Raw genomic sequence first — 19251 nt, 5'->3', positions numbered from 1 at the left:
CTATCTGGTGATAGCGTTCACCCTCTGGCCGCACTCCGTGCTCCTGCAGGGGTCCTGTAGATTCACCACTGTGAGAAATCATGACTCCCAAGACAGTGTCTCTAAATGAGGCAGTCACTTTTCCTAGATCTTCCATACTTATATCTAAAATCCAACTAGTAAACCGTCTAAAAAGTATGTCTAGAGCATGAAAAAAAGTGTGTAGAAGGAGGCTACAAAGTGGCTGATGGAGCAAGTAGCGTGAGCTGCAGAAGCCGAAGGGACACTCTGCCTGAAAGCAACTGGATAAAGTTGATGATCTGGAAAGGAGGCTCCTTCTACCCCTGTCCTCCAGTCAACAACAGCCCTGAAGAAATCACACTGACTGGAGATCAGGGTGTGAGCCTGAGGCATGGGAGGGACATTAAGTAAGGTGCCCCACGTCCATAAATTCTCACAGGAAAAAACACATGTATAATTTTATCACATTTTTTTAAAAAAAGAGGAAGGGAAGAAAATTAAAATTGTGTATGTGTGTGTATATATATATAATATCTTAGAACCTAGTATGTATGTATCTCTTATAACCTAGTAAAATAAAACGCACACATGAAATAGAATTATTTTATATAAGTATTACATACATATACTTACATGTGTGCAAATTTTGACCCTTTCCTCTCCACACTGAATCTGAAGCAGCTAACAAGAGTCATAGTAAATTTAAAATTCATGTACAGGAAAAACAGAGGAGCAGAGAAAAGAGGAAAATAAAGTATGCAAATCCATATTCTACAGGATGCTAAATAATTACTAAAATGGAGCTGTACATTTAGATCTGAGCTTCCTCCTGCCAAAGGAAAACAGAAAAAGTGACGAGGTGCAGAATTCATGATGGCCCTGAGATAAAGGGAATATTACCACCTCAGGAGAAACAAAATATTTTCAATTCATACAAAAGCAATAAGAAGCCAGAAGACCTGAGTGGGACTTGACACGGGGGAAACTGTGTCATGTAGTAGACAACGTCTTAGTAACTCCCTCAGAATAAATGTCAGACTGTATTCCACACAACAATTTCTCACAGAGTTACTCAGTCAAGCTGAAAAACCGTTCAGGGCAGGCAATCTGGGCAGGACTAAGGCAATGAGATAGAAATGCACTCTGATGGACTGGCTTGATCTAGTTCGAATCCCCGAACATCTAGGTAAACAAATAGCATGTTCTGGTAATTACTCTCCAACCAAAACCAGCTTAAGTAGTAGGATTATGCAACAGTTCACACACTTTTCAGTTCAGAAGTTCTGAGAAAGTTTTTATGGGCTTTTTATTACTGTGTAAACGATACTTCAGTCCACTATCACTGTGCTCTCAGGTAGAGTATACGCCAGTCTCTTCTTCCCCAAGTGGCATAAAAAGGTAGAATCTCAGGAAACAAACTGAGGGTTGCTGGAGTGGTGGGGGGGGGGTGGGAGGGATGGGGAGGGCTGGGTGATGGACATTGGGGAGGGTATGTGCTACGGTGAGCGCTGTGAATTGTGTAGGACTGATGAATCACAGACCTGTACCTCTGAAACAAATAATACATTATATGTTAAAAAAAGAAGATAGTAGGAAGGGAAAAATGAAGGGGGGGGAATCGGAGGGGGAGATGAACCATGAGAGACTATGGACTCTGAGAGACAAACTAAGGGTTCTAGAGGGGAGGGGGGTGGGGGGATGGGTTAGCCTGGTGATGGGTATTAAAGAGGGCACGTATTGAATGGAGCACTGGGTGTTATAAGCAAACAATGAATCATGGAACACTACATCAAAAACTAATGATGTAATGTATGGTGATTAGCATAACATAATAAAATAAAATTTTAAAAAAGAGCAATAGAAATAAGTAAAAAAAAGGCAGAGAAAATGTGGGTTGCTATTACTTTAAAAAAATTATGACTTTTGGCTTTTACATTAGGAGGTTCCAGTACATATACTCTCTATTATATAACGGGTGGTAGAGAAGATTTATGAATTCACACCCATAATGATTTCTTAACTAATTTAAAAGGCAATGCGTGAAAGCCATGTTCCTAAGGATATGACATCCCAAAAGTGGACATTAAATGGTCCTTGAATAGGTGGAAATTAATGTTAATTATTGCAGAAGAGCACAGAAGTTGATTTTTAAAAAGGGACACATGTAAGGAACAGTGCCTGCCAGGTGTGGAAAGCAATGTAAAAATCGATGTAAATTTAGCTGAGCTTCACTACAGTGTAACTGTTTTGTATGTATTCATATAGGTGCATCCTCATAAGCGTATTCACACCAAGAGTCCTCAGTAAGGTACAAAGTGGAATATTCAGAAAATGCCAATTAGACCAAGGACATATCTGCATGCTACTTTTCCATTGCTAAATAGTCAGATGAAATGTCTCTCAAAAAAAGAATCTCTAGTTGTGTGAAGACAACATGAATACGGCTGTGCTTTAATTTAAACTCTCTATGAAGTCACAAGAAGTTACGACTGTAACATGAACCGAAGGAGGAAAAAATAAGGACCATTTGTTACTAATTAAAAAACAGGGGATTAGAAAAAAGATGGCTATGGGAAATAGAGAACAGTTGTTCTCCCAACATGGACCTCTCACCCTGCTGATTTCGTGGTTTTTAAAACTATAGAAGTGGGAAAACTGGAAAAATGACAACAAAATGGCTACCAAAATATAAACGGAATATCCTATATACTTTTTAAAATAATATTTTCTCACTTGGAGATAGAAAACTAGATCTGCGAAGCAAAAAGCTAGTATTTCCACATTTGGGTTCCTCCTCCTCCACATATATAATAAGCACATATTGGATCTAATGCAGCTCCGTGCAATGCAGTAACAAGGTTCCAGTTCTTTGATTCTAATAGCAATCAGCTGCAATAAATCAGCAGATGAGGCAGGTGGTTAAAGTTACACAACTTTAACAAACTAAGATTGCTGAAGTTAAATAAATATCATTGTGGTCACTTTAAGCTGCCGAGCTTCATCAAGCAGAGCTACAAAAGCAGCAGGTTAGCGGGTTTCTGGCAAGGAATAATTGGTGCTGAGCAACAGACTGTGTACACGAGCAGAAACACTGCGTAAAACTCACATTACTGGCTTACCCACACCATATGTGCATTTTGGATAGAAACAGGGGCAGCTCTCATACACCTCACGTAGTTTGGCCTTACCGACTAGGATGAATGAACGTTATGTTTCAGTGTACTAGTTAACCCCAATGGAAACCAGCAAACACCAGAATTATGACCTTTCAATTATAATTTTTTCCAGTGAAAATGAAATTAGGACCAAGATGGAGTGGTAACAAAAATATACAAATTTGAAGTTACAGAAAAGATCTTTACAAACTCTGATAAGCATGCCTCAAGTTAATTCATCTTGCCAGTGTTTTGGGCAATCAACAACCTATGCTAATCTGATTGTCAAATACAAAAGTCAAATGTTTATAGATCTACAGAAATAATAAAGTGTTTTAATTGTTCTTTACCAGTGGCCCAAGACAGATCTTAGAAGCAAGAGCAAGGACCTTGGAAGTAGTTTCTGCAGTCTGACAATTTACCAGCAACGACTGCTGGACCATTCCTAACAAGCATAAAAGCTTGATTAATCAATGCCTAAAATCTTCATTATGCAGCAGATCCCCACCTTCCCGTCCATCACCACCCCCTCACCACCATCACAGTAGTAATATAAAGGTTGGCATTTGGTGGCACAATCCCAATTCACTTTCCAAAGAGGTGAAGAGCCAGGACTTCTGGGCAAGAAAAAAATCTCAGATGCCGCATCTAACCCACCTACACCTATTTCATTGACTGAGAATTGAACTTGAAGAGAACTTTGGCAACTGCTCCCAGATGATACATTCGGTGAGCAGGGGAGTCCCCCAAAATGTACTTTTTACTATATTATATGGTGCAATCATTCAAATGAAAATAAAGATGAGAGAAATGCACTCTACAAAATCTTCTTCCCAAAGGATATCTTGTATAAGGAGGATAAACACATTAAAGAATTAAATTTACCATTTAAATGACATAATCCAACTGTGCTTCATTTCTCAGTAAATCAGAAATTTGAAAAGGTTTTCTATTAGGGGAAACAAAAAACAAAGATCCTTACACTCATCTGATAAAATTATATTCTTATAAACTAATTATTATAAAGGGAGAAATTAATTATGTTCAACTAAGTGTCTCAACATCATAGATATAAAAAAAAAAAAGCAAGGTTTTTAGACCAATATATGTTTAAACTGATAGCCCACAACATATTTTGGGGGGAAATACGACTTTATAGCTGATACAATGACACTGACAGGCTGATCAACGAGAAAAGTTTGGGCTCTGTGATTTCCAATGAGATGTGAAGAATAACCTCCAGGTCACCTCACTCTTCTCCCTGCTGGAGAGGACCCTGGGTGAGAGGACAGATATTTTGATAAATCATGATCAGATGTGGTGCTCTGTGATCAACTAATTAAGGGATCTTAAACCTAAATGAGCCAAGGCAGAAACATCCCAACATGTCTCCTAAGGATCATCCTCAATAGCCTACTCCACTCTTTTTACTGCCATATAAAATAGTTCTTCTATTAAGCAAAATCTGCCCTTGAGTGAATACATCATTTCCTCATCACCAACCTCACTAACATTTAAAATATAAAATACACTCATTACAGACAAATTGGAAAACAAGAACACTGGAAAGAATGATTTAACTCATACAGCTATCATCCCAAAGGCAACTACCCTTAATGCTTTTATGGACAACATCATCTTTTTCTGCACAGTTTTTACATAGCAACAATACTGTATATACAATTTTGTACCTCATATTTTTAACTGAAATTATGAAACCAAGAGTTTTTATATTTTATTGAAAACTAATCATAAATTGCATTTAAGAAAACTGAAAAATATTCCATTGAATGAACTGCCTTTTTTTTTTTTTTGCACGTAGATCTTCTTGGGGATTGAAAAGATTATTTTCTTAGAATAGAATCCTAGAAGTGGAATTACTGTCAAAATATATTAACGTCTTTATGGCTCTTGATACTTATTACCAAAATGCTTACCAAAAATGGTTGTACCAGTTTAAACAGCTTTTAATATCAATACCCATTATACCTGTATTTGGACTATGAATATCTTGTGAGAATAAACAAGTTTCATTATCATCTTTATAACCCCAATACTTTAAATTAATAAACTCAGATGCTATGTTATACTAGAAAATTCTTAAAGCTGAAATCCTGACACCTGGTAGAGGAATGTTTGCTATTCTTAAAACTCTTCTTGAAAATCACTCCCTCCTGTCCCCTTTTCCTTGCACCACAGGACCCCGATTCTTTTCTACACAGAACCCAGTCTTTAATGAGATCATCTTACTCCCCTTTTAAGAAATGGCAACCAAAGTCTTTTTCATATGGAATTCACAAAGCTCAAGGATATTTTCATTCATTTTAATGACTATCTGAAATAAAAACAAGGAAATTAATCCCTACAGAGTCTGAAGGCTCCTCCACTCTGTTAAAAGACTTAAGGGAAGTGCAAAACACATTAAAAGAAAAGTGGACATGTTTCATTAATATGTGCATTCCATGCCTTTCTAAACAAACAAAAAATCTTTTGTTTCCTAAATTACTGAACTGTGAATTCCACAGGTAACTCAACTATTTTCAAATACATAAGTTAAAAAGACACACACACAGATTCAGCATACTACATTGAGAAGTATGCTTGAAATGAGCTCAACAAAGTCCCCCAAATATTTACTTTACTTTCCAGGGATTCTAGTATTCTGCACTTAACAATTTTAGCAAGCATTTTGTTGTGGCTACCTCAATTACTGTTTTGCAATTGCTGTCTATTAAATTTCCTAGCACAAATTGGCTGTAAGATTGTTTTAGGTCGTCATTAAGAAATTTATATTAAATATGCAATAAGCTACTTTGGTTAACAGAAGTTGGGGGGGATATTAGTGTCACAGTTTATTATTATAAATAATTTTTGTGTCTTCTGTCAGCATAACCACAGTAGTATCTCAATACCACCAGCTGATAATAATCTTTATAAATCCTACTTTGCAGCTATACCATCTGTTAGTTATTATTTTATATGTGTCTCCATATGCATATGTGAATTAGTTGTCACTCAAGACAAATATATAAATAGAATTGTGGTTTTGTGGGGAGATTTTTATTGGCTTGTTTTTGTGTTTTGTTATCTTTAGGCCAGTAAACTAAATAAATAAACATATTCCTCAGGCTTGGAAACTGAAACTAAATGCAAATTTAAAAATAATTTTTGTAGTACAAATAAAAGAAATTTAAATTCAATACACACTAAAAGTATCTACTAAAACTAGGTTGAAATTAATAGTCACCAAAAGCGGATATAATTAAAGAACCTGAAATTTACATAGTCATAGCTTTTGAAATATACCTACAAAACCAAAAAAGAATAGGCCCACTAGTAAATTAGTAGCTAATATGGTTCCAGTTTTCACAATACAAAACACTTGCCATGACTGAGATTTGAAAATAATGACTAATTACTTGCTTACTTGTAATGTTTATTTCCCTGAAAAGAGGAGTCATAATGGCAAAAACTCAAAACGAGGCCCCCCGTGAATCTGTGGGTTTATCCCCGAGCTGTAAGTAACCGGCCCCTAGACTGGCAGAAACAGTAAGTAGTGGCAACATCATTACAGCTCAGGACCAAAATTCACCCAGAAAGGCAACAAGAAAAAAAAAGAAGGAACAGAAGGAGATGGATAATCCTCCAGTTGGAATTTGTTCCAAATTATAACGCTTTCCCCAAGTGCTAGAGTCTAATGACTTTCATTTCAATAAGCCCAAACATGGGCTTATAGGGGCTCACGCTCTACGCACCGAAAACAGGATGAACTCTCTTAAAAGCTACCAGTGGCTCTTAAAACACGGATTAAAGCGCAGCGTGAGAGTAACCACCTTGGATGACTAGATGGTTCAATATTTCCTTAAGTTATCCTATTTTAGGTGATGATGCTCTGGGATCATATAGAGGAACACCAAAGTAGAAACAGTAGTCACTACTTAAAGTCATCATTGAGAGAAACCCTAAAATATTTAGGGAAGGGGACTGAAGAAGACAAGTACACTGAGAAATTATGTTTTTCTGAAATGAATGCCACATTACTTTCAGTTCACAAAGTAAAAAGTCCCACTAATTACTTAATACAAATAAATATGCTGCCTTTCAGAGTCATTTGTGTAAACACAGGAAGGTATCTCATAACCCACCTCTGTAAAAATGAACTTATTTGATGTCCAAACCAGATCTCTTTTTTTGCACATTATATTCTGCCTAGATGCTAGAATTTCCACGATGTTGGGAGAGACTCTATTTGGAGAGGAACACATGTTTTAAGTATACTTGGGCTATGAAGTGTAAGGAAAAAATATCACAGACTACTTAAAATATTTTAACTGCCATCAAAACTACAGTGTGGTACAGGCCGAGTTCCACTCATTTCTTAACCCTTTATCATCTATCACTGAGATTCCTGTGTGGAAAGTCATTTCATACCATGATTTGCCCCTGTATTTCTAAGTTTTTATTAAAAATGTTCTTTTTTTTTTTTTAAGATTTTATTTATTTATTTATTTGAGAGAGAGAGAGAGAGAGAGAAACAGCATGAGAGGGGAGAGGGTCAGAGGGAGAAGCAGGCTCCCCGCTGAGCCGGGAGCCCGATGCGGGACTCGATCCCAGGACTCCGGGATCATGACCTGAGCCAAAGGCAGTCGCTTAACCAACTGAGCCACCCAGGCGCCCTATTAAAAATGTTCTTATTGAAGGATTTCATTAAGGAATTTCACAGGAATTTATCATACAGGAATTAATTGTGTAAATAGTAAGACAAATTCTTTCATGGTCCAAAGCTCACCTACTGCCTGAGGTCTCTCTTCACTCTCCCTCCCTAATGACACCTATTCCTTCCCTGAAATCTCACTTATCTTTGAAGTTATGGAGTTTAAGGAACTTTTTTATTCCATTTTTTATTATAGTGATTTGTAGCGCTTTCTAATTTTTCCATGAATCGATTGAGAATTTCTGCTTCTATAGCTAAGAATCAGAGTCATATGTATATTTACATCCTCTCCACCCCAGGTCCAACAATTCCTTGAGAATAGCAGGCAATCTTGATGTTTATCTGAACTCACCAAAAAACCTATTTCAATATACTAAAAGCCACCTTCTCCAAAGGGTCCTTAGAAAAGGGAGTTATATTTGGGCAATTAAAGCGTTATTTTTAGGCATTATGGAACCCACACTAATTTACCAAACATATTCTCATTATAAATAATATTTCAACATTTCTTGTATAGCCACTAAAAATGAAAATAGCAAGAATCTTTTCTGCTCGGTACAATAGTTACGGTTTCTTAATCAGATGTATATCTTTTTAAAAATTTTTATTTATTTATTTGACAGAGAGAGAGAGAACAGCGAGGGAGAAGGAGAAGCAGACTTCCTGCTGAGCAGGGAGCCCGACATGGGACTCGATCCCAGGACCCCGGGATCATGACCTGAACCAAAGGCAGACACTTAACTGACTGAGCCACCCAGGTGCCCCTATCTTTTTTTTTTTTTTAACTAACTGAAATCATTACACCCTTCCTTACTAATGTAGTAAGAGTGCCAAAAATAATGTAAATTAATAGATTTTTATGGGTAACTCCTACGAAATAAGAAAACTTTTTCTTTTTATAGTGGTAAAGAGAGAGAAAAAAAAAAACAACTATGTGTTTATAGTGTAAGAGGAAAAAGAGGATTTAATGAAGAGACTCCCAAGACAGCATTTGCAGAAGACTGCTTCTTTGTTCCTTTATCCATCCCAGAATCATTGACAGGACGTGTCTGTCACACCACATAGGTCTGACAGTCTGTTAGTGGCTGAAGCTAGTTCACTAAGCTGTAGACTCCACCTTCCAGGAACTGACACTTCGGTGAAGTCATAAAGACAACACAAGTCGTACGCGGACACTGAGGTTCTCTCTGGCTGGGAGCGCAGGGAAAAGAGTTCAAAAAGGAGGTGCCGTTTGGATAGCATTTTGGTTTTAAGCTTTATTCTGCTGGTTTCAAGCCATTGGGCGGGGGGAGGGGGGCTGATGTGACAAAACCTGCTCATCTAATAACAGTCTAGTGAGCAGATGAAGACCTCGGTGGAGAATGAGAAAACAGACTTGGAAGATATTTGTGAGGCAGAATCAATAAGATTTGATAGACTTGATAAATAGATTGAGGAGAGTGAGTCAAAATGAAACGCTGAGGCCTTTAACTTGGCAGGCAGATGATGACGTTACAGGAAATCTCGATTATCACTAACACGTATTTACTGAGCACCTTCCATGTACCAGACACTTTTCTAGGCCCACAGAGTCTGTTTTTGTTCTAGTCAGGGGAGGCAGATAGTAAACAAATGAATAATCTGAGAAGTAATAAACTTGACGGAAGAAATAAAACAGGGTTATGTGACAGTGACCAGGGGAAAGAGACACTTTAGCTGAGGTAGTCATGAAAAGTGACATTTGAACTAAGACCTGAATGACCGTTGGTAACAAAGGGAGAGCAAATGCAAAGATTGAGGTGGGAAGGAGCTTAACATGACCAAGGGACAGAACAGTAGCTGGGAGGTGGGTGTGGGGAGAAAGGAGATAGGAGAGCATTTATTCTAGTTAACAGTGTGCCGCAGGCAGGGTTTCAGCCAAGGAGTGATGTGATCTGATTCGTATTTCCATCTCCTGTGTAGGAGAATGGACTTAAGGGAGAAGAACGCGAGGGTGAGGGTGGTGACTCAGTCTAGGGTTCTGTCAGTGCTGGTGCTGAGAGGGGGTCAGATTCCCGTTGTAAAGGGACAGGTGACAGGGCTTAGGGACGGGCTGCATGTGGAGTGTGAGGAAGAGAGGAGCCGGGACACCTCAGGGGTTTGGATTCTAAACAACTGTATAGAGGGTGTGGTGCTGTTACACAGAGATGGTGAAAACCTGAGCAGAGAGAACCTTCAGGGTGTTGGGGCTGGGAATCAACCAGTCCTCTCTGGTTGTGTAAAGGCTGAGCTGCCTAGAAACTTGTCAGTGAAATGGCATGTGGACAGTTGGGTACAGTCTGGAGCTCAGGGGAGAGGTCTCACGGAGATATACTTGGGGAGTCATCAGCCTCTTTGTAGAATTTAAAACCACGAGACTGGATAAGATTCATCTTGACTGATCGTGAGTGTATTCATCCATACATTTAACAAATCTTTTCAACTGCCTATTCTGTGCTAGGCTTTAGGGCTACAGAGATGAACCAAACAGGCCAGGTCCCAGACCTTTCTCTAGTTGTACGCAGCAATACCTTCCTGTGCTGTAAGAAGAATATAAATAGGGGTGTGTCACCATGTAGAAAGTTCCAAAATTCATGGATGTCTCTTGTACCCTAATAATTAACCTTCCCCCTAAATCTTAAAAATGATTATTTTAGTGATCAAATAATGTTGGTATGTTTCTACGTAGTATGTGGAAGTATCTGAATTACATTTTGAAGTACCCACAAGGAAGAAATCATTTTCTCCTGTGGAAAAGAACAAATGCCCTAGTCTTGCCACTGAACGCCAAGGAGTACACTTTGATGCCGGAAATGGTAATGTAATGCAGTTCTGAATAGGTTATTTGCAAACCGTTCTCGACAGCTTCATATATTATCTTTATCCCAATGTATTAGAAAATAGTCACTCAATTAAAAATAGTTCAAATGTTTTAACTTAGGTGCTCTTTTCCTCTTTTCAATTGGGAGTTTCCAGTTCCAGCATTAGGAAAAGCTTAGCCCTGGCGAAACCACTCCCTGTGCTGCCATCTCTGACTTTTGAGCAGATCACCTGCTTTTTCTGTCCGAGGCACCTGTCTACATGAGCAAGAGTAGAAGTTACCATTTATCCTCAGAGGACTATCTAATCATACTGACTTGTTAGCTTCACCCCAAAAGGACTTACCGAGTTTCACTTACCTCCAAAGGCTGGCTGCTTTCGGCTTCCGAAGTTTTACCTTTTGCTGCCTTTCTTTGCTCATGTTCTGTATCTCCTATGAAGAGAAGAACAAAAACAAAAACAAACCTTTACCATACCCTGGAGGCCAAATTGTCTTCTATTTATTTAAAATATCTTTTGTTACTATACGTTTCACATTATGGAAGTAACTACTATTTCCTTTGTTACAAAGTAAGGTAATTTTTAAGAATGATAATTTTATACAGGTTCCAGAAATCATACATACATCTACATACATACAACCTAAACCAGAGATGTATCCTGCTTCTATAGACGTTTACTCTGGAAAAATTCATATTTTGAAAATCAAGTCATATTTCAAATAAACTAGGAAAGCTTATGACTTAAGGAAGATACGGCAAATTATTTTCAAATTAAAAGTCTTTGTAATATGAATAACTGTCCTCCAAGTTAGTTTTTTAAATAAGGTTTACTCATTATAGTGTTTACTTGTGTGTCTGTAGATATGCCTCAGAGTAGATATGTATATTTGCATGTAATAGTTAACCAAACATCAAACAATCTTTACAGAAGGGAAGAACAATGAACAGATTCATAAATTAGCCTTTGGTTAATACTTTGATTCCTAAGGCTGATGCCTGGGTGGGTTATATTACTAAATGAAGTTGGTAACTAGGCTGGCTCCAAGGACATAGGACAGACACAAACATAGGTAAGTATAAGCATAATTTAATTTCTTAATGGCCTACTTTAATTTATTAACTATCACTAATGATCTGTGATTAACACATGGTAGGTAAAGAAACAATTAATGAGAGCTTGATTTAGTAATTTGTAAACTGCACTTCCCGTAAAATTAAGCCAGCTCAGGAATGTCTACAACAGGGAAGATTACAAAATTCATAGATGATGACTTGGCCAACACTAAAGGTTAGGAATTTGTTAATAAGGAAGGTCATAAGTCCTGATTGGAGATAACAAAGTATGCAAGTCCTGGCTGAGCTTAACTTTTTTTATGAAACACAAAAGTTCAGCATACCATTGCCGATAATCAAGGAAGAGCCTCACTGAAATTTTAAGGAATTAAATAAACTTGTTAAATTCTAAAATCGTGAAGAATTGCGGGGCGCCTGGGTGGCTCAGTTGGTTAAGGGTCCGACTCTTGCTTTCGGCTTAGGTCATGATCTCAGGGTCAGGAGATTGAGCCCTGCGTCAGGCTCCCGGCTGGGTGTGGCGCCTGCTTAAGATTCTCTCTCTCTCTCCCTCTTCCTCTGTCCCTCCCCTGCTCTAAAATTAATAAATAAATCTTTAAAAAATAAAATAAAAAATAAAATAAAATGCAAGCACATCAATCAATGCATATTCTAGCTTATAAGCTCTGTTCTCAGCTATGGGCAACATTATTATCGTTGGCAAGACCTACCACATAATGGGTGTTCAATAAATACTAGCTGAATAAATCAGTGAACTTTTCTTTATACTTTCTAGTTCATAAAACTGAGATAAAATATTAAATGGTATGTAACAAAAGCTATATTTGAGCATACGGTTAATGTCCTTCTAAAACATACTTGTTAAACTTAAAAGGCAGCTGTATTAAGTACCACTAGGGTGTACTGCTTCTAGGGATCCATGATTGTGGCATAACTTATTAGATTTTAAGAACAGTTAATGATTATTTATAAGAAAAAAAACCATCATACTAAAACAAAAACATCAGGAACTTTTGGGTTATGTCTATAGGATAATAAAGTTAATAACTGTTAAGTGAAACATTTACATCAAACTACTTTTGTGACCTAACATGTCAAACTATTTTGATTGATTTTGCAAATGCTTGTTTAAACTGACCATTTATTTGCAGATCGAGGAGAACCTGCTTTTCAGGAATCTCTCTTCTCTCTGAAAGTTAGGGACAAGATCATCAGCCCCCAGTTTACAGGTGGCAAAACAGATGCGGGAGGCGTTTAGTTGGCTTGGTTAACGACGTGAGGGCACAGCAGCCCAAGTAGCCGAGGTAATGCAAGGCCCTACACAATGAGGTCAGAGTGTGTTTAATGACTCACAAGCCTGATTCTTACAATACATATTGTCCAATACAAAAGGTCATTTACTCAAGAGTTTCTACCTTTTCGAATGATTATTGCTCTACCCATAGGCACACAAACACTGTATTTAGCTAAAGTCATTCAACACGAAGTCCGCGCTTACTTGGCCATTTTCTGACTTCAAGCTGTGTGTCTGTGTGACGCTTTCTCCATTTCTCCCTACTGCTTGAATAACCAGAAAGGTTATCAGCCAGTGTTCCTGACATCACACAACACATCTGCCTGGAAGCGACTGTAGAATCACTATTTACTGAAATGCCACGTCTGGCGATGACTCAGATAGGACAATAACTGATTACAAGGAAAAATGCCATCTGCGAGATTATTCTCTATAAACAAAGGCACAAAATGAAAACTGCTCAAACCACAAACAGAAAAGAACAGGTCACAATGAAATATAATTTTTGAAGGTTTTTTCCTTCCCACTGAAGAATTATTTTATCATGAGAAACATTCAGTTATTTTCTCTAATTTTTTATAACCCACACAAAAGTTAGATACTTCAACAATAAACAAAGATGCATGTGACAAATGTGAAATAAGGTACTTTAGTTTTCAAATTGTCCATTAACTCTGATTTATACACTGGATAGATTAAAAATTTTCATTTGCGAGTCAGCTGTTTATAAAGAAGACTAGAACCCCTAGGGGCAGAGGCACTCAGGGACTTGCCCCAAGTCTCCCAGGTAGAAGGCAGTCACAGTGGGGGCAGAACCTAGTCTTCTGACATTTCTAGGGACTCTCCGGTCTGGTAGAAGGTTCCAACGGATGTGGGCAAAGGTGGAGGAATCAAGTCTGAGTTAGAGAGTGGTGAAGAGAAGGGCCCAAGGATGCAAAAGGGAGCTCTGAATGCAGGATCTTGTGCTGGTCCAACCCTCTGGGCCCCTAGACACTTCTCTTGACTCCTTTTTTCTTCCATAAGCCCCTGTTCTCTTCCCTTTCCACTGATGATGCCAAACACTTCTGACCAGAGCAAGCCTCTGTCCTTTCTTCCCATCTTTCAAAGCAAATACAGTCCCCTTGATACTTTTCCAGAAGTTTGCAAGGCCAGAAACAATTTCACAAAAGGCAACAACCCCTCTTATTATTTACAATCATCAATTTTCTTGGCTTAAAATGTAGTTTTTATTTAGAACAAATAATAAAGGCTACATATACATACTAAGGAAGCTCTTTCAGAACTTAAAGAGCTGAAGTAAAAGTTCTCTATATTTTAGATTAGGGATTGGCAAATTTTTCCAGTAAAGTGCCAGATAATAAACATTTTAGACTTCATGGGTCCTATGGTTTCTGTCACAAAATTCTCAACTCTACCTTTGTGGCTGAAAATAGTCATAAACAATATATAAACCAATGAATGTGGCTGTGTTCTGATAAAATTTATTTACAAAAACAAGTTTCAGGCTGTAGTTTCCTGATCCCTGTTTTTTTTTTAAATTAAATTATCACTATGCTCAACGTGGGGCTCAAACTCACGACCCTGAGATCAGAGTTGCATGCTTTACTGACTGAGCCAGCCAGGTGCCCTTCCTGATCCCATTCTAGAGACTATATGTATTCCACCTTTTCTAGGATAAAAGGCTGAATTATGTTTGAGTTATATGAGGAAACAAGCAAGGGATGGTCATTAGAGTATCATTATGATCCTAATCTACTGGGTGAATTGGGTCAAGGGTGGGGAGAAATGGTGGTGAAGAGTGAGAAAAGGAGAGGAACCCTATTGCCTACTTGGGTTACCCAAAGGAGACTTGTCTTGGCAAGAGAGGGGGTGAGGGAGTTCCTTCACTCTTTAGGTCTCCTTCAATGTGGAGGAAGCTCCACTAACATTAAGCCAAGGCCTCCCTCTACTCTCTAATCCATGGCTTGGTAATTTTGGGGGCTTTGCACATGTGGTTCTGCCCCTAATTCTTCCCCTTCTCTTGAGAATGGGAGGACAATAGACAGCACGTTGCTGTCTGCTCTGTTGCTCCACGGGGACCTCCTCCCACCTGGGAAAGCCTGTCCCAGCCCAGAATTTTCTGTAACTGGATGGAGCTCAATATAAGCCTGGGGTCCAGAAATCCATTTGGTCCTTGATGGAAGAAGCCACATTCTTCAACACCAGTTTACTAGGCAATAAAGATGAGAATTTGGTCTCTATTTGGTGGGGTTTTTTTTCCCCCTAAATTGATTAGATCTTATCTGGAGAAGATGGGTGTTACTATTGGAAGGCCCTAGGGTCTAAAAGGACGGGGAATGGGCTGATACGGACAGGGCTGGAGCCTACCTAAATATGAAAAGCTGTGAATACAGAAAACTGTTTTCTTTCTTTTAACTAGAGAAGAATTATATAGAACTGCATTTCTCAGAATAGAGTCCACAAAATACTACTTTTGAGGGGTTCACATGGAAAAAAGATTTCTATGGTCAAAAGTGTAAGGAAAATCTGCAGAATGCATTCCCTTCCTGTTGATTTCCAATGCACTTAAACATATTAGAGGCTCGGAGAAATTCTTCTAGTAAAGAATCTTTAAGGGCACCTGGGTGGCTCAGTTGGTTAAGCGTCCGACTCTTGATTTCAGCTCAGGTCATGATCTCAGGGTCCTAAGATCGAGCCCCACATTGGGCTCCATGCTGGGCATGGAGCCTGCTTGGGATTCTCTCTCTCCCTCTGCCTCTCCCTGCACTCTCTCCCTCTTAAAAAAAAAAAAAAAAAAAAAAAAAAAAAGGAAAGAAACTTTAAAACTTTTTCCACAATATATTTGACTATGGAGCATTTTATTCACCTGATACCCATTAAGAGGGTATCTTACAGAGGTCTATGAATACACTATGCGAAATGCCGATAGATGTTTCTGAAGTTAAAACTGATTATGAAATGTATTATTCTTACCCAATTCTTCAGAAGACCCTCAAAATTGTCAAATTTGTTATTCAGCTTTTGACATTCATCTTCCTCAGTGCTAACCTACACCTCTTTTCCTTTAGCTATCTTTTCACAGCCATCTTTTCCCATCAATTCATTCGATGGCATTTGGGGCGGACTAGCAGTATGTGACTGCATTCTACTACATCATTCTGATTCTAGAACAGCTGACGATCCATGGAGGAGAACAGGGGAACCAGGCACCTTGAAGACACAGGAGAAGCCCCAGTGAGCAGAAATATCTCCCCCGCATATTCCACCAATTAGAGATTCATTAGGGTTAATGAGCTCCTCTTTTAAAATGCAAATACCCTCTGGGAGTGTTTGCTTATTAGTCATTCACCAAGTGAAGTAGTGGAAAGAACAGTGGAATGGGCACTCCATTAACTCCTTTTCATTCGTCAGTCACACACTCATTATACAAGGCAGCCTGGCACTGTGGCGAGGGAATGGCTCTGGAAGCTGACAGAACTCGACCTCAATCCTTTACCAAATCCATGACCTTGGGCAAGGTACTTAACTTCTCAGAGCCTCAATTTCCTCATCAGAAAAATGGGAATAATGATACATAATAAGGCCGCTATGAAGACTAGACTGAGAAAACACGTTCAATGCTATGGGCAGGGAAGAAGGGGGCGGAGTTGGGGCAAGATAAAGGTTTCGTCTTCAGTGCTGGTGTCCTCCTGCCCTTGTCACGGGGCTGTTGCCGGTACCCCTGCAAAGGAGAGAGGACAGGAGAGGCCCTCGCGTGTTATCTCATTTAGTGCTCTTGGCAGCGCCGTGAGGTAGGCTTTATTCTATCCACGCAAGAATGGCAGGCCTGCTGTTGGAGTCCAAGTCCGCCGACAATGCCAAATCATTACATAATCTCATGCTGCTTCCCATTACTTATCAAAACCTGAGTTATCCAACTCAGCTTAATACACTTTACATTGGAGTCTCCTCCAGTTTAGTTTAGTTTTCCCTTCCACAGTTTCCCATACTATCCATTTTACTCCCCGTTTTCCACTATAATGAAGAAAGGAAGAAGAGACAGAAAGCAAAAATACTAATTGCTGAAGACATGTCCTGCCCAGGAGCCCGCTGCTGTCAGGTCAGGATTCTGATGACAATTGTTGTAACCCCATGAGAAAATGAGCCAAGAGGAACAGCTAAGCCAGGGAGGGAGGAACGAAGTTAGCAAACAAAAATGGGAAAAGGTTCAAGCTGACTAGGGATGAAAGAAAAGCAAATTAAAATGACACCAAGAATATATTAAATTAGCACACCAAAATTATTACACCCCAGATTCGCTAAGGATGGACTACAACTAACTCAATGGCATCATTCTGACAATGAAGTGAATACTCGATAAACATCTGTTGATTTGACTGTGGCGGGTATGGTGAGGGGGGTGGAGAAGAAAGACGGTTCTATATACACACTTACCAAGGGCTTATAAAAAGAAGGAATTATAAATGAATGTTAAAACATGAAAAAAAAATCTAAGGGTTCAACAGAACCGGCAATCTACTTTTTATATTAGTGTGGATCTTACTTTTAATACATATTGATATACAACCTTTAGGTAGGCATGTTAGATTTTAATTTTCTGACTACTGTTAAAATCACACAGTTAAAACCTTGCTTACTCCTTTAAAAGCCTGGGGGCACATGAACAGTGAAACACGTTTACTCAGGAAAGTAGGAATATCAGCAAATCCAACTGAGGTCAGACCCACTGATCAGTCCTACTGCCTGCTCTTAATTAACTTGTCCTAGGATTCCAAGGATGTCTTTAGGTCTGAGTCTTGATACTTTGTAGCTATGGGTAATAATTTTTCTGGAAGATCTTAAAGCAACCAAAAACATCCATCCAGCTTTAACACTATGAGCTTTAACACTTTAAACCCAGGCATTCTTACTTTTGGACTGGAAGACTAGAAACACAAAAGACCCCCCCAAATTAATTTTGTACAATATTGCATCATGCCGTACAAATCGTCCTCAAAGGATTTCTGTTACTATCTTTCCAAAATCAGAGTAAACTTACATACTGTGAGAGTAAGTTCGGCTGACCATTCCTGACTCTGGATCCCAGAATGCTGCTGAAAGAAAGCTCCATAAAGGGCCGCTCTGAGCCCTCCACGGACAACAGGTTCTACAGGCTCTGTGAAAACAAACAGCACTGACACAAAAAGGATTTTCAGTGTGTATGGCTTGAAGCCAAACTTTGTAAAGAGAAAAGAGTAGGCTCACTCTCCTAGGTTATCTGGTATCCTGAGACACAGACTCAAATGTGCTGCCTGTTGTGGGTAAAGTGATGGCACTGATCTATCACTAATAATGCAACTTAGGTTGGAGCTGTATTGACATCACGTCACTCACCGTCAGGAGTGTTGTCTCCTTTCCAACCAAAAGAATAAACTTGTGAAATTACTGGTTGGTGTAAGGAGTTCTGCTCAGTCAGTTCTCAACATAGAAAAATAAGTGATCCCATGAGATCAAATGTGTGTTTCAAACATAGCATCGGTTGGTCCAATCAGAGATATTAGGTAGGTAAGCTTCTCAATCGCTTGAAATTTGAGTTCTTAGACTGATTAAAAAAAAGGGGGGGGGGTGTTTAGTGTGGTAGAAAACCACAAAGAAAATCTCTAGCAGAAACGGGAGCAGTATATGAAATATATTATAATCAGCTTCAAGTTAAGTTTCATTCATTCAAGAAATATTTGTTAAACACCTGCCATGTACCATATATCATGCTGGGCACCGTGTGAACTAGTGCAATCCTATCCCCGCCCTCACATCATTTACATTTTCCTAGAAGGGATTTCAACGGAGCAAATGCAAGTCACAAAAACTGGCTGTAGAAATGAGCCAAAAACTAAAAATTATGGGAGTACCCAATCAGTTAAGGCATAGAAATTCTGTGAAAAAGGTGGCTAGCTATTACAAAACCAAAATTCCTAACCATGGCTTTGCCCCTACTCCCTCCACAGCTCCTTTCATTTAAAAAAAAAAAAAAAGTCATTAGTATCATTACCTTTAACTGGAAGTCAAATATTAAACATGCTCTTGCGTCACCCCAAAGTTTGAAGAGAATATTTCTCTTCATTATTTGAAGAAAAGTTGATATTTAAAACAGTGCATCACCTGCAAATCACAGATCACAGTGAGAAGCAAAGCCACTCACAGCAGATATGACGAGGGGGC

At 38.8% G+C, this 19251-nt stretch overlaps 1 protein-coding gene and 1 long non-coding RNA gene across 5 annotated transcripts in view; one reads left to right on the top strand and one right to left on the bottom strand.

Moving 5' to 3' along the window:
• LOC144379570 (uncharacterized) overlaps positions 1-4004 on the top strand; it is a 151724-nt gene extending 147720 nt beyond the window's left edge. Inside the window, exon 4 of the long non-coding RNA XR_013442775.1 lies at positions 3509-4004. This is a non-coding gene — a long non-coding RNA (uncharacterized LOC144379570). The remainder of the gene's footprint in view (positions 1-3508) is intronic.
• Positions 1-19251, bottom strand: part of UMAD1 (UBAP1-MVB12-associated (UMA) domain containing 1) — a 211971-nt gene that overhangs the window by 56816 nt on the left and 135904 nt on the right. For 2 of the 4 annotated variants that reach the window (XM_078059298.1, XM_036064526.2), the window contains one exon: positions 11046-11119. In XM_078059298.1, coding sequence (XP_077915424.1) covers positions 11046-11119 — 74 coding nt within the window. Of the gene's footprint in view, positions 1-11045; positions 11120-13257; positions 13376-18095; positions 18209-19251 lie in introns of those variants that run through there. The other 2 variants (XM_036064557.2, XM_036064507.2) reach the window with 2 other exon arrangements.

Source organism: Halichoerus grypus, chromosome 12, assembly GCF_964656455.1.
Source record: "Halichoerus grypus chromosome 12, mHalGry1.hap1.1, whole genome shotgun sequence".
In the NCBI taxonomy this organism is placed as follows: Eukaryota; Metazoa; Chordata; class Mammalia; order Carnivora; family Phocidae; genus Halichoerus; species Halichoerus grypus.
This window is presented reverse-complemented; position numbering and strand designations above follow the sequence as displayed.